The 11,855-nt window shown below is 34.6% G+C and overlaps 1 protein-coding gene across 5 annotated transcripts; it reads left to right on the plus strand.

Annotated features, from left to right (window-relative positions):
• Positions 1-3,795: 3,795 nt before the first annotated feature.
• LOC114265550 (ATP-dependent Clp protease ATP-binding subunit CLPT1, chloroplastic) lies at positions 3,796-9,948 on the plus strand. Of its 5 annotated transcripts, none has more exons than XM_082880473.1 (8): positions 3,834-4,273; positions 4,357-4,392; positions 4,502-4,611; positions 5,229-5,408; positions 8,744-8,871; positions 8,946-9,041; positions 9,456-9,509; positions 9,609-9,948. In XM_082880473.1, the coding sequence occupies exons 1-6, from the start codon at positions 4,059-4,061 to the stop codon at positions 8,976-8,978; spliced, it is 702 nt and encodes a 233-aa protein (XP_082736599.1). In that variant the 5' UTR covers positions 3,834-4,058; the 3' UTR covers positions 8,979-9,041; positions 9,456-9,509; positions 9,609-9,948. The 5 variants fall into 5 exon arrangements, with proteins under 5 accessions (XP_082736594.1, XP_082736599.1, XP_082736598.1 ...); XM_082880472.1 differs by having other exon boundaries at positions 9,470-9,509; XM_082880468.1 differs by having other exon boundaries at positions 3,796-4,273; positions 9,470-9,948.
• The last annotated feature ends 1,907 nt before the right edge of the window (positions 9,949-11,855 follow it).

Below are 11,855 nucleotides of genomic sequence, written 5' to 3' on the forward strand. Positions count from 1 at the left end.
AATTAAACTGACCAAATTAATTGTCTACCCAAGTTAATAAAATAAAAGAACCAACAGAATAAAACCAATTTAAACTAACCAATCACAAATTCATACTTGTGTAAGAACACTACAAAATATTAAAACTAGAAAATTCTAGTCATACATATTAAACACTAAACCAGTGAATAAAGTTACTGGAGTCTGGAAAAAGAATAAACAAACTAACTTAAACCCAAATGATTTGATTCACCATACAGTGCATGTATTAAAACTACTTGTGCACTTATGGAAAAAAATAAATAAATAAACATTTTATATAACAGACAGTGCATGTGATAAAACGGAACTTTCTGTTTCTATGAAATAAAGAACAAACCAACAACTCAAAATATTATAATACACAAAAAAAAACTGGAATCTACACACAGACAACTTTAATATTCTGTAAATTTATTCTTAATCGACGAATATATGCACTGGGTTACCGAAGTAAAACAGGAAACAAAGAAAATAGAATTTCTGTCTTAAAACTGTTAGATATATCTCTTCAATGAATAACGAATTTACAGAACATTAAAAACATAACAAATTAAAAAAAAAAAAAAAAAAAAAACAGAATTTTATTCTTAACAGAATAATAAAACAGATTATAAATCAAGACAGAACTTACAACTTTTCTGCAGAATCAAACTAAGAATAAATTTGTGATTGAGGCCAGTGTTTGGACACTGTGTCTTTAAGACAGAAATTCGTCCTCTCCTAGGTGCTTGAGAATAACGGACGTCCTGCCTCCAGGATTCAACAATCACCCCAAACAGATGCAGTACTGCAAACTGAATGTACTACGAACCAGATTGTATTTTCGAACTTACAAAAGATGCAAGAAAAACAGAGAGTTGTGAAGACAGTTACGGGTTCAAAAGTATTTACCAAAGGAATGGAGGGTTGATATATATATAGGCTTGAGAAGTGCCTATTCCGGAACAGAAGACTGTTGTAAAGAACAGTCACCAAGTTGAAGACGCGACTGTTGGAGAAGAAGAGAAGTTGCAACCGAATAATTTTAAATTCAAAAATTCAGATTTCGAATTTTCCTGCAGAAAATTATTTGAAAAAATTCAAATAATCTTGGTGCAAAAAATAAAGGACGGCCTAGACCCACACCCGCGCCCGCCCCGCCCCGGCCGGACGGCGCGTGCGCGTGGTGATGGTTTTGGGTTTGTCCATAACTCCTCCTCCTACAAAACTTGGGTACCCCTTGGGGCCCAACCCAAGGTCTCCAACTTAGAGCTTATAAACTCAATGAAACTCTTCTAAGTTTCCTATGTGGGACAAGGTTTTGGATACCAACTCAAAGGAACCACACAAACCATTTTTCATGTTTATGAGGCTCACTTCGGTATCAATTTTTCATTCACTCGTAAATGGTTTCGACCACCCGAGTATATATTCTTGTTTACCACATGACAAGGAACGTATTGCCACTCGGACCCACCCAAACCGAGGTGTGGGACCTACATTAATTAAAGCTCAAAATTACCGAAAATTAATGGTGAAAATACCATTTCTCTAACACTTTGGTGGTAGGTCATTTCCTATGAGTTGGGTCAAATCAGGTCGACAACTGATTACCCTGGGACCTGGACCCATGGATACCGTGATGACACATCAAAACATCTTTTTTTTCTTCATCAAATTGTGCTTCTATGGAGAACATAGATTCAATTTTTATATTTTGTACGAACAATTTTCTTTTTTTGATATATATATATATATATATATATCAATATTTTGATTGAGATTCACAATCTCCAATCTCCAATCTCTCTCTCACCATCTCATCATTTCTCACCAAACTTAAAATCAAAAATGTAAAAGTAATTCCTTTCCTTTCATTTCTAATAATGTCTCACCAAATCACATAATCTAAACAAAATGTTAAACTACTTCTAAACTATTGATGTTTAAAATTACAATTAATAATTTATATTATAAAATTATTTATTGTACCAAAAATTGTTGTAGGGAATCTATACATCCTTTTTGGGGAAAAATTGTGTCGTGATCTTCGGATAATGGTGCTTCAATTTATTTTTTAGTTAAATTTATATTACTTCCTTTACTTTTTAAGATAAATTATAAATACATTCTTTGAATATTACTTAAAATACAGATTACCTTTTATGACTTAGAAAATTATAAATATTCCTTTGTCAGAATTTTTTATTTAACAAAATTAATTGAAAAAATAAAATTTCTAACTACTCTCCTATATAATATAATAAAATTACCTGAATTATTAATTGAAATAAATTTTTAATAACATTAAAAATTATTAATTAATTTGATAATTTATTCATAAAATGAGCCAATTTTTATGAAATTTAAAATGTCAAGGGGCAAGATATAATTTTTAAAATCATAAAAAATAATTTATATTTTAAGTAAAAATGTCAAAAATTGTAACTTTTTTACCAAATATGGTTTATGTAAGTCCCACATAGGTGTATGTCACGCACCCATGTGAGAAACCCGAGAAGGGGTTGTGCCTCTAATGCACGACACTCTGTTCTAATAATGTTAGGCATTATGTTAGAGAGTTCATCAAGTGTGGAATATTCATAATAATAATAATAAAAAAAAGAGAGTATATTAGGCATATATAATTTATAATAAGGCTACATTTATATTTAAAAAAATAAATAATTAGTATAATTTTAATAATTTTTTTAAAACATAATTATAGTCTGATCATGGGCTATGTATATTTAATTAATCTATTTTTTTACATAGATGATATATAGTCAATAAATCCTATAATATAAATAATTTAAATTATCAAAATAAAATCGATACAAACTTTTGTCCCCATATAAGTATTTGATAAAAATTACATACCTCTAACATTATTTTTTTAGTAACTATCAAATGACAAATAACGGGGAGCTTCTATTTGCACACATTACTTTCCCTTTTTTCACACACTTAATGATATTTTTTTAATTACATTTTTATTTTGAAATAAAATTATCAAAATATCTCTTTTTTCTTCAATCAAAACCCTAACCATAACCCTTACTATTTCCATTGTTGGCCGCCACCCCCTCTGGTCGTCCCCTTCCTTAACACAATCTCTTCCTTCGTCGCCTCCCCCTCAGCTCCCTCTTCTCGAATCGAAACGCCTCCCCACCCTGTCGCTCGTCGCTCACCCACTTTCCTCACCACCCCTGTAACCCCCCACTTCGCAACGCAACACCACTGCCACCACAGCTCCCACCCCTTCGCGATCCTCAATCCAGAGAGAGAGAGAGATGCATTGTGGAACTTAGATATGGGAAGAAGACTCATTTTCTTACCATTCAGACTACTAGTATCGAAAGAATCGCCTCAATTCGAAAATCAACCATCGAACCAATGAATTTAGTTCGACCATCAACATCCGAAACCTCATTTCGTTTGTGAACTGCTACTGTCATCATCGCCTTCCTTTTCGTGACTGAAAGGAGAGAAAAAAAGAGAGAGGAGATCTAGTAGATGAGGTAGGGGTCGTGATAGTGTCATCGGTGGGTGGAAGAAGGGTTGGGGATGGCGACTGGAAGTGAAAGAGAGATAGTAACGGTGGTGCTGTGTCACCGTCGGCGAGGTGGTTACTGGTTAGGATTAGGGTTTGAACATTGTTTGTTGGTGTGTGGATTAAGAGGGTTGGAAAGTTGTGTATATGGGAATATAATCGGAATAAAAATATGTATAATGAATAAATTTTATTTTTTTAAAATGTTTGAACTAAAAAGGATGTGGACAAAGACAAATGGTGTTCAGAAATAGAAGCTCCCGAATTAGCGTGAATTAATGTTTCAAAATTACCAAATAATCAATATGTAGGAGGAGATAATACGGGTTTCGCAGTGGTTCCAACTTCTATCTTTTTAAGAGCTCTATACTATTCATCAAGTGTTTTCCGGAAAGTGTAGAGGTAGACAAATCAATGTATATGCAAACAATACATAATACAAACTAGTAACCAAAGCAATCAACACAGAGCTTTTCCTCACGAAACCTAGGGTTTCTTCAAATTAATGGCCACTAATACCATATCACTACTTCCAATTCCTTCTTCTTTTAGGAAATCCGACAATTTTCCATTACCTCATCCTCTGATTCTCAAACCAGACAACTCGCTAAGCTCTTTCATCGGAACCCATCTCTCAATTCAGCCCACCAACCCCTGGAATCGCCTTTCAAATCACCGCCCGTCAACTGTCGCAACGGTCTCGTTTAGCCTCCCAACTGCGTAAGTTCCACAATTCACTCACATACAAGTAGAAAATACGATATGGTTTTGTTGCTAATGCTGATTAATGTGGGTTTTTGTAGGAAACCAGAGAGGGGTTCTTCTGAAAAACTTCCAAAGTTAGTGTTATTTTATTTTGATAGTTATGATTATTATACTGTATTTGCTGCTTATGAATTAGTTTGTGATTGGTGATGTGGGGTTGGTGGTGGTGGTGGTGGTGTTTAGATGGTCGGCGAGGGCTATAAAGTCGTTCGCGATGGCCGAGCTAGAAGCGAGGAAGCTCAAGTATCCAAATACTGGGACTGAAGCTCTTTTGATGGGTATCTTGGTTGAGGGTTAGTGATTTTTTATTTTTATTTATTGCATGTAAGGACATGGTTGCCACAGTTTTTTTTCACATGATTTAGATATTTTAAGCAACTTGTGGAGATGTTACATATAATTTAAGGTTTTGGTCAATGTAATTTTCATGTTTTATGGTGTAGTTGTTTATCTTCAAATGTAGTTTGAGTACCAATTTTGCTTTACCGGGCTTCATTGCCCGTGTGATGAACACTGTGACATTTTGAAATGAGAATGGGTGGTCCAATGTGATCCATAGTAGTAGTAGCAGTAGTAGGTATTGGGAAGAGCTAATTTTTAGCCTAGCTTTTTGGCTAATTTAGCCTGGCTAAATTAGTTCCGTTTGGAAAGAACTTTTATCTTTTTTGGGTTTGGCTGTGATGGTTGTGAGAAAAAAAAAAAAATGAAATGATTATGATTTAAATGTGACATTTTGTCTTATTGGCTAAATTAGCCTATTTTGTTTTTTTGCGCTTATTTAGGCATTTTAGCTCCTCCCGAACAAGCTTACAGGGATTGTTTGGTTGAAGTTACAGCATGTCACATTTTAAAGGCATCGATATTTACTTTTCGTTACGTTATTCATATCGTGTCTTTTGTTTCCTTGCAGGAACCAGTTTAGCTGCAAAATTTTTGAGGGCAAATGGAATTACTCTTTTCAAAGTGCGAGATGAAACTGTAAACTTACTTGGAAGGTCTGACTTGTATTTTTTCAGCCCCGAGCATCCTCCATTAACCGAACCAGCTCAGAGGGCTCTTGATTGGGCTGTTGATGAGAAACTGAAATCAGGTAGCATTTTGTCTTCTACTGGATGTGATGATCTCCAACTTCTTGCGTTGAAATTAGTGTATAATAGTATTATTATCAATTTGTTTTGAACTCTAATAATTCTCTAGGATTTCATATGAGTCATCTGAATTGAATACTGGATTGTGCTATTCAGGAGGATTTAAAGCCCTGTAGGTTTGTAAGCCATTGTGTTATGATCTCAATTAGTACTCATATTCAACTTTTAGGTATCATGAAATAGGAAATTAAATGCATTACACATGAAATAATTGTTGTGTAAATACGAGATATATTTGGGTTGTCCAAGTTAATAAAAAACATAAATTTGTGTTTAACGTATAAAGTGTGCTAGCATGAGGTTCTTACATAGATCCTAGGTAATTGACGTCCTCTAGATACATTATTTGTATTTACTCCCTGGTCACTGAATTTGCATAAACATATTTCATGTCCTTATTGAACATTTTGTCCTTTGCTGCTAAGAGGCTATAAAAGTTTCAAAGGGATTTTGTGGGGAGGGATGGGAAAAGAATTCAAGTGTCATTTAGTGAATTGGGATTCTGTTTAACCCCAGTCAAGGAAGGTGGTTTGGGTATCGAAAGTTTGGAGATCTTCATTGAGACCCTATTGTTGAAATGGCTTTAGAAGGTTTTTTGAGTGGGTAGTGGTAGAGAAGGGTGGTGGGTGGTGGCCTTGAAGTATGAATGTGATTGGGGAAAGTGGACATCTTAAGAGGTCAATTTGCCTTATGGTATGGGACTACGAAAAGTTTGGTATTAGTTTGAGTAACACACTAGCATGACAGTTGGGGATTGTAGGAAAGTGAAGTTCTGGCTTCATCTAGAATGGGGAAGAGAGGATGGTGGATATTTTCCCTTCAGCTTTTCGAGAAGCAGCAAACACAGAAGCTATAGTAGATGACAATTTATGAAGAGAGGAGAAACAAGTATTGGGATGTCTTGCTATGTAGGAGGTTACTCAATTGGGAGATGGTTGAGTTGATGGGGATGTTCTAGTGATTGTATGATAGCATTGGGACAAGAGATGATTCGTGAGATGGAGGATGACGAGTTCGGTGTTTCGAGGTGAAATCTTTTTATGAGGTTTTGAATGAGCAGCATAATATGTACCCCCCCAAAAAATGAAAAGAATGGGCAGCGTAATTCCTCTATCTTGTAGAGAGCCATTTTGGTAGAAGGACCCAAGGTAGCTTCTTCTTTTTTTTTTTGGATAAATAAACAAACTTTATTGAGAAAGCATCAAAGTGATGCAACGAATACAAAAACCAACTATAAGCTAGCCAGCAAGCTAAACCAAATAGAAGACCAACCAAAACAACTAACTAATCAAATCATCTACAAAAGTTAGCACATCCAGATCTATTGAAACCGTAATCCAACTATGTAACACAATAAGCAAATGTCGTTCCAGCCATGGAACCGATTGAGTCACACCCATAAAGATACACCTATTTCGCTCCAACCAAATCAGCCACATCAAGCAATTGCCAGCAAACAACCAAGTCTTCTGACGTCTTTTCCTCACGCTTCCCCTAGCCCAACTCTGCAACACCTCCACCATTGAACCCGGTTGAACCCAAACCACACAAAAATTGAAACAATGAACATCCAAAGGCATGAAGCAACCAAACAATGGATAAGCAAGTGATCCACTATTTCCGCATCTCCACAACACATGCAACACCAATTAACCAAAATATGACGCCAACGAATCAAGTTATCTATAGTCAAAATGCACCCTAAAGCCGTTGTCCACACAAACAAAGTGACTTTGGATGAACAACCCACCACCCAAACACTTTTCCACAAAAAAGGAGCTCCATCCCCTCTCACCAACGAATGATAGAAAGAGGACACCAAAAAAACCCCTTTGGACTTCAGGCAAGCCCACAACAAAGTATCCTCCCCTTCCCCCCTAAATCGAAGCCCATACAAAAAACCCAGCAAGTCTTCCAGTTGCCCAACTCCTAATCATGCACCTCATGACGCAACCCAACATTCCAAACTACGACTTGACCTTGCATAAACGCATAAGATGCCACCCTTGCCTCCCCATTAGTAGCAATACAAAAAATAAAGGAAACCTCGCCTCCAAAGTCCTCCGCCCCACACCACCTATCCTTTCCAACACACATTAAAATCTTAACTTCAAATAACCCGTCTTGAACATCGTGAATTAGTGTTGCATGTGCAAAGAGGATGGTGAATCAGTAAATCATCTTCTTATTTAGTGCCAAGTGGCAAAAGATCTTTGGACATTGGTGCTCTCTTGGTTTGCGGTGGAGTGGACATTTCCTTCTAGGTTATAGAGCTTCTTTAGAGTTGGCTGGTGGCTAGAATTGAAAGAAGAAGAAGAAGAAAATAAGAAGCTTTGGTCAATGATTCCATTACGTCTTATGTAGATTATCTAGAGAGTAAAATTGAAGGTCTTCCAAGAGTTCCCCTTGTAAGAGTTTGGTTTGTTTTTTTGTATAGTTCGGACTAGGGGGTATTAGCCTTTCTATCAATCAGTTTCTTGATTTTGTAGAGAGTGTATAGGGTTTGATCTTTATTTTTGTCGTCACTTTTGTCTGTGAGTTTGGCATTGATATTGGGTTTAATGTTATTTTACTCTTGCTCACCATTTTTTTAAAATGAAAAACATAGTCAATCTTGCAACATGCATTAGTCAACTATGAGAACTTATTAGGGACAGACAGATGTCCAACAAACAAATTTAGGTTACAAGGAATCAAAGATCTCCAAATAATTCTTACAAGGCTGTGTTATGAATGTTGTAGTTAGTTATGCACTCGAGGAAATAGTGAAATGTACAATATCCTTAAAAGTAAGTTAATAACTTAAAAAGTATGTGAATACTTCTCTGGCTGCAAGCCTTTGGTAAGCTTGCAGTTTTGTATGGTTACTACGGTGATTTTGAACAAATAAGGTGAACGTGGAATGAAGTGCCCCTCGGAGATCAGGCAGTGAAAACCTCCAACCAATTTTCTCAATATTTATTGTTTGATGTTTCTCGCTGAGAAAATAACAATGCTTCAAGAGATTAACTTCTGGTTTTGTTTGGTAACTAATTGTGTCTAATTGAAAATGTTAAGGAAGCACCTTACCATTTCTATACTCTCTCTTTTTTTGGGTTGCCTTATCATATTCTGCATGATTTGGGTCTTGACAACCTTCAAATTCCACAGCTCTTGAATGCTGGCTGTACTCAGAATTAGCCTTGGTGTGCAAAATTTAAAGAATTTTGCTGCCTTTCTTATTCATTACATCATTGGTGCCATCGATATATTTGTTATGACTTTCATGTGAAATCAGGTGAAAATGGGGAAATAACTACAACTCATTTGCTTCTTGGGATTTGGTCGGAAAAAGAATCAGCAGGCCATAAAATAATGGCTGCCCTTGGTTTTGATGATGAAAAAGCTAAAGAGATTGCCAAATCTGTAAGTTATGTTCTGGGTTTGTCAAGCAATTAGCTTCCTCGGCATAGCAATGACCGTATATTTGTTTTATGCAGATGAATGTGGATATAGTCTTGAGCTTTAAGTAGGGACTGGGAAAAGTTTTGGAGTGTTGTGATTTGCTTTGTTGCCTTGGGACCTTCTCAGAACAGGTACAGAAAGATAAATGGTTTCTAGTGAAGTAATTGCCATCGAAGAAATTGTGAAATTTTTCTGCATGCAGTCATGTTCCCTTTTTTCATCCCATTGAATGCTTCATTAGATGACTGGATTTCGCAATTTTTTGTATAAACATTTATAAGTAGTTCGAAAACCCTTGATGGTAATTGCCAGCAGCAGTCGATTAGCTAGCCAATGTTCTCAGGTCTCTTGCATGTTGCATACTTCTTTTTTTTTTGTTTCATCAAAAAAAAAAAAAAATGATTAAATCTATGCTTTATACCTTTTAATGACCATAACATTCCAAATTCCGATATTATTATTATTATTTTTTCAAACTTGTTGAAGTGATTCTGTGATTCATGGGAATGACTTTTTAATTGCCTTCTGCAAATTTCTCACTGCAGTCATATTTTTTCAGATGTCTGGAAGCAGCAGGAAATCGTTTGAATGACAAACGAGTAGGCGGGACATTTGATAATGGAATTCATTTTGTTGTGTTTTCTTTAGTAGTTAAAAAGGAGCCTGTTTTATTTGCTTATTCTGTTTTTTCATGGCAGTTATGGATTGGGATAGGCATCTATTATGCTGATTGAAGTCATTTTAGGGTTATGGATGTAACAAGGTCTTTGGAGTTGGTGCAATTCAAAGTAGGAAACAAGTAACCAGTCAGTTGAGGAACTCCATAATTCCTGTGCTTGAGAAGACAATGAATGACCCAGAAAGAGTAATGTTGTTGAGGAGAATAAAATTTTGTTAGAAATGTCATAGGAATAGAATTGAAAAAATTGCAAATCAGTGATATAGTGAAAAAACAATTGCACTATACACGTGAAGAAATTGTACCATGCACGCAGAAAATTTACATCACCATGAAAATGCAAATATTTTTTCGATGTCCTAGGAATTTGCAATTTGCCCAATAGAATTAGCAGTAGCAGGATGACCAGGACCAATGGCCTGCCCAATCCAACCTAATGTAATTAAGACGTAATGTTTGTCAAATCTGGATTGACTCGTGTTTGAGATTGGCTTTTTAAATGATTTTTTTAGTTAAAAAAATAAAAAGTTTATATTTAGGTTTTATTCAATTAGATAGACTATGAAAGTAAAACTTTGAATTTTTTTTCTTTCAGAAAGGACCCCCAAAAAAAGGGTGCAAAAAACAGTTGCCTGTTTTGGCCTATTTTTGTTTTTTTTTTTTTTTTGGAATTTTTAATTTTTAAATTCATTTACAAAAAACCGATCTGAATAATTAAAAAAAAATAATATAATTTTGAAAAAAGATCACTAAAGATATTAAATAAAAAAATAAATTTTTTAATTGTATTTTAAATAGTGGTGGCCTTAGAAATTTTAATGGATAAGGTCATTGACAAAAATAGTACTAACAATTAAGTTTTCATTGTTAACCGATAACAAATATTTAAATCATAAATAGATTAAGTTTTTTAATATATTCATACTATTTGACAATTTAATTCAATGTTAAATTATAATATTATTGTCAACGGTATCAAACATTTTTTTTTTTTTTTTGTTATATGTGACCAAGCAATCATTTAAATAAAATTAGATCCTGAACTCAAGAAGATCAATAATAGGGTCAATAAAATACAATATCAAACACACAATGTCTTTAGATGGGGTCAATAATTTTTTAATAGAGGTAAACATTGACTATTTTAATTTTTATCTTTTAAATTTTTTTTAAAGGTCCCTAGCAGCTTGATAGCGGCACCCTTAGGGAAATTGTAACACTTCCTCATCTCTCAAGCTTTGGCCACGTTGCAAAGGAAAATGTTGTAGGTAATGTTAATAGCCTCAGTACAATTTGTCAATTGATAATATATAGTATCTGACGAATCTATGGCAGTTACTTGATCTATTGGGCAATTGAAGTTATGGGTCAGACTTTGAGAGTGTGTTTAGTTTGATTTTGGGAGATAATTTTTAAAAAAGATTTTGGGGAGAGAGTTTAGAAATTTTTTTAGTTTGTTTGGTTGTATATTATGAAAATAGTTTTAGAGTATGGAATGATTTGATATTTTGTTGTAATTGAGTAGATGTATATGAGAGAAAAAAGTGATTGAGAAGGAGGAAAAATTATTGGGCGCAGATCGGGTACCGTGTGGCATGCCACGTGGTGCCTTCAACTAATCACAAATACTGTAGCCTCTCATGTTGTCTCTCCATCACCCAACACATAAATGTAACCTCCACTCTCTTAACCAATGAGAAAAAAGAAAGGTACCACATGTCACTTATCTTATTTGCACTCAAAAATTTCTCGAGAAAGAGAGAGAAAAAAGTGATTGATTAATGTGTAGGAGAGAGAAAGTGAATTTGAAATTTTTTTTCCAAAAAAACTAAACAAAACAAAATTTTGAAATTTTTTTTCAAAATTTATTTCTCAAAAGCAAACCAAACACAGCCTGAATCTCCATAACTTGTAAGCAAATTATTAAGAACTCATTGGTAGTGTCTTTTTCAAGGGTTTTCCGACAATCGAATTAGTATACTCAAATATAGAGAGAATAATGAAAGAATATAAGAAATGTTAGAATATAATACATATCTCTCTTTGTTGTGTATATATCTCCCTACCAGAATGAGGTGGTTTGTGGGAGTTTTCATTCTCTCAAGAGATAACATCTAGGGTGTGTTTATTTTGAAGGATTAGGAGGTGAGATTGGATTATTAGTCCCATCGGACTAATAATCCATTATTTGTTTTAATTTTTTTGTTTCGGACTAATAGTCTCCCGGACTATTAGTCCCATATTTGTGGGACTATCTTATCTCATG

Source organism: Camellia sinensis, chromosome 1, assembly GCF_055761805.1.
Source record: "Camellia sinensis isolate YWXY chromosome 1, ASM5576180v1, whole genome shotgun sequence".
NCBI lineage: Eukaryota > Viridiplantae > Streptophyta > Magnoliopsida > Ericales > Theaceae > Camellia > Camellia sinensis.

Bases quoted from the DNA above. Each gene is read 5' to 3' on its own strand.
- LOC114265550 (XM_082880468.1), top strand. From the start codon at position 4,059: ATGGCCACTAATACCATATCACTACTTCCAATTCCTTCTTCTTTTAGG. The intron at 4,393-4,501 runs GTTAGTGTTATT...GGTGGTGTTTAG, and splicing joins TCTTCTGAAAAACTTCCAAA to ATGGTCGGCGAGGGCTATAA. The intron at 5,409-8,743 runs GTAGCATTTTGT...ATGTGAAATCAG, and splicing joins TGATGAGAAACTGAAATCAG to GTGAAAATGGGGAAATAACT.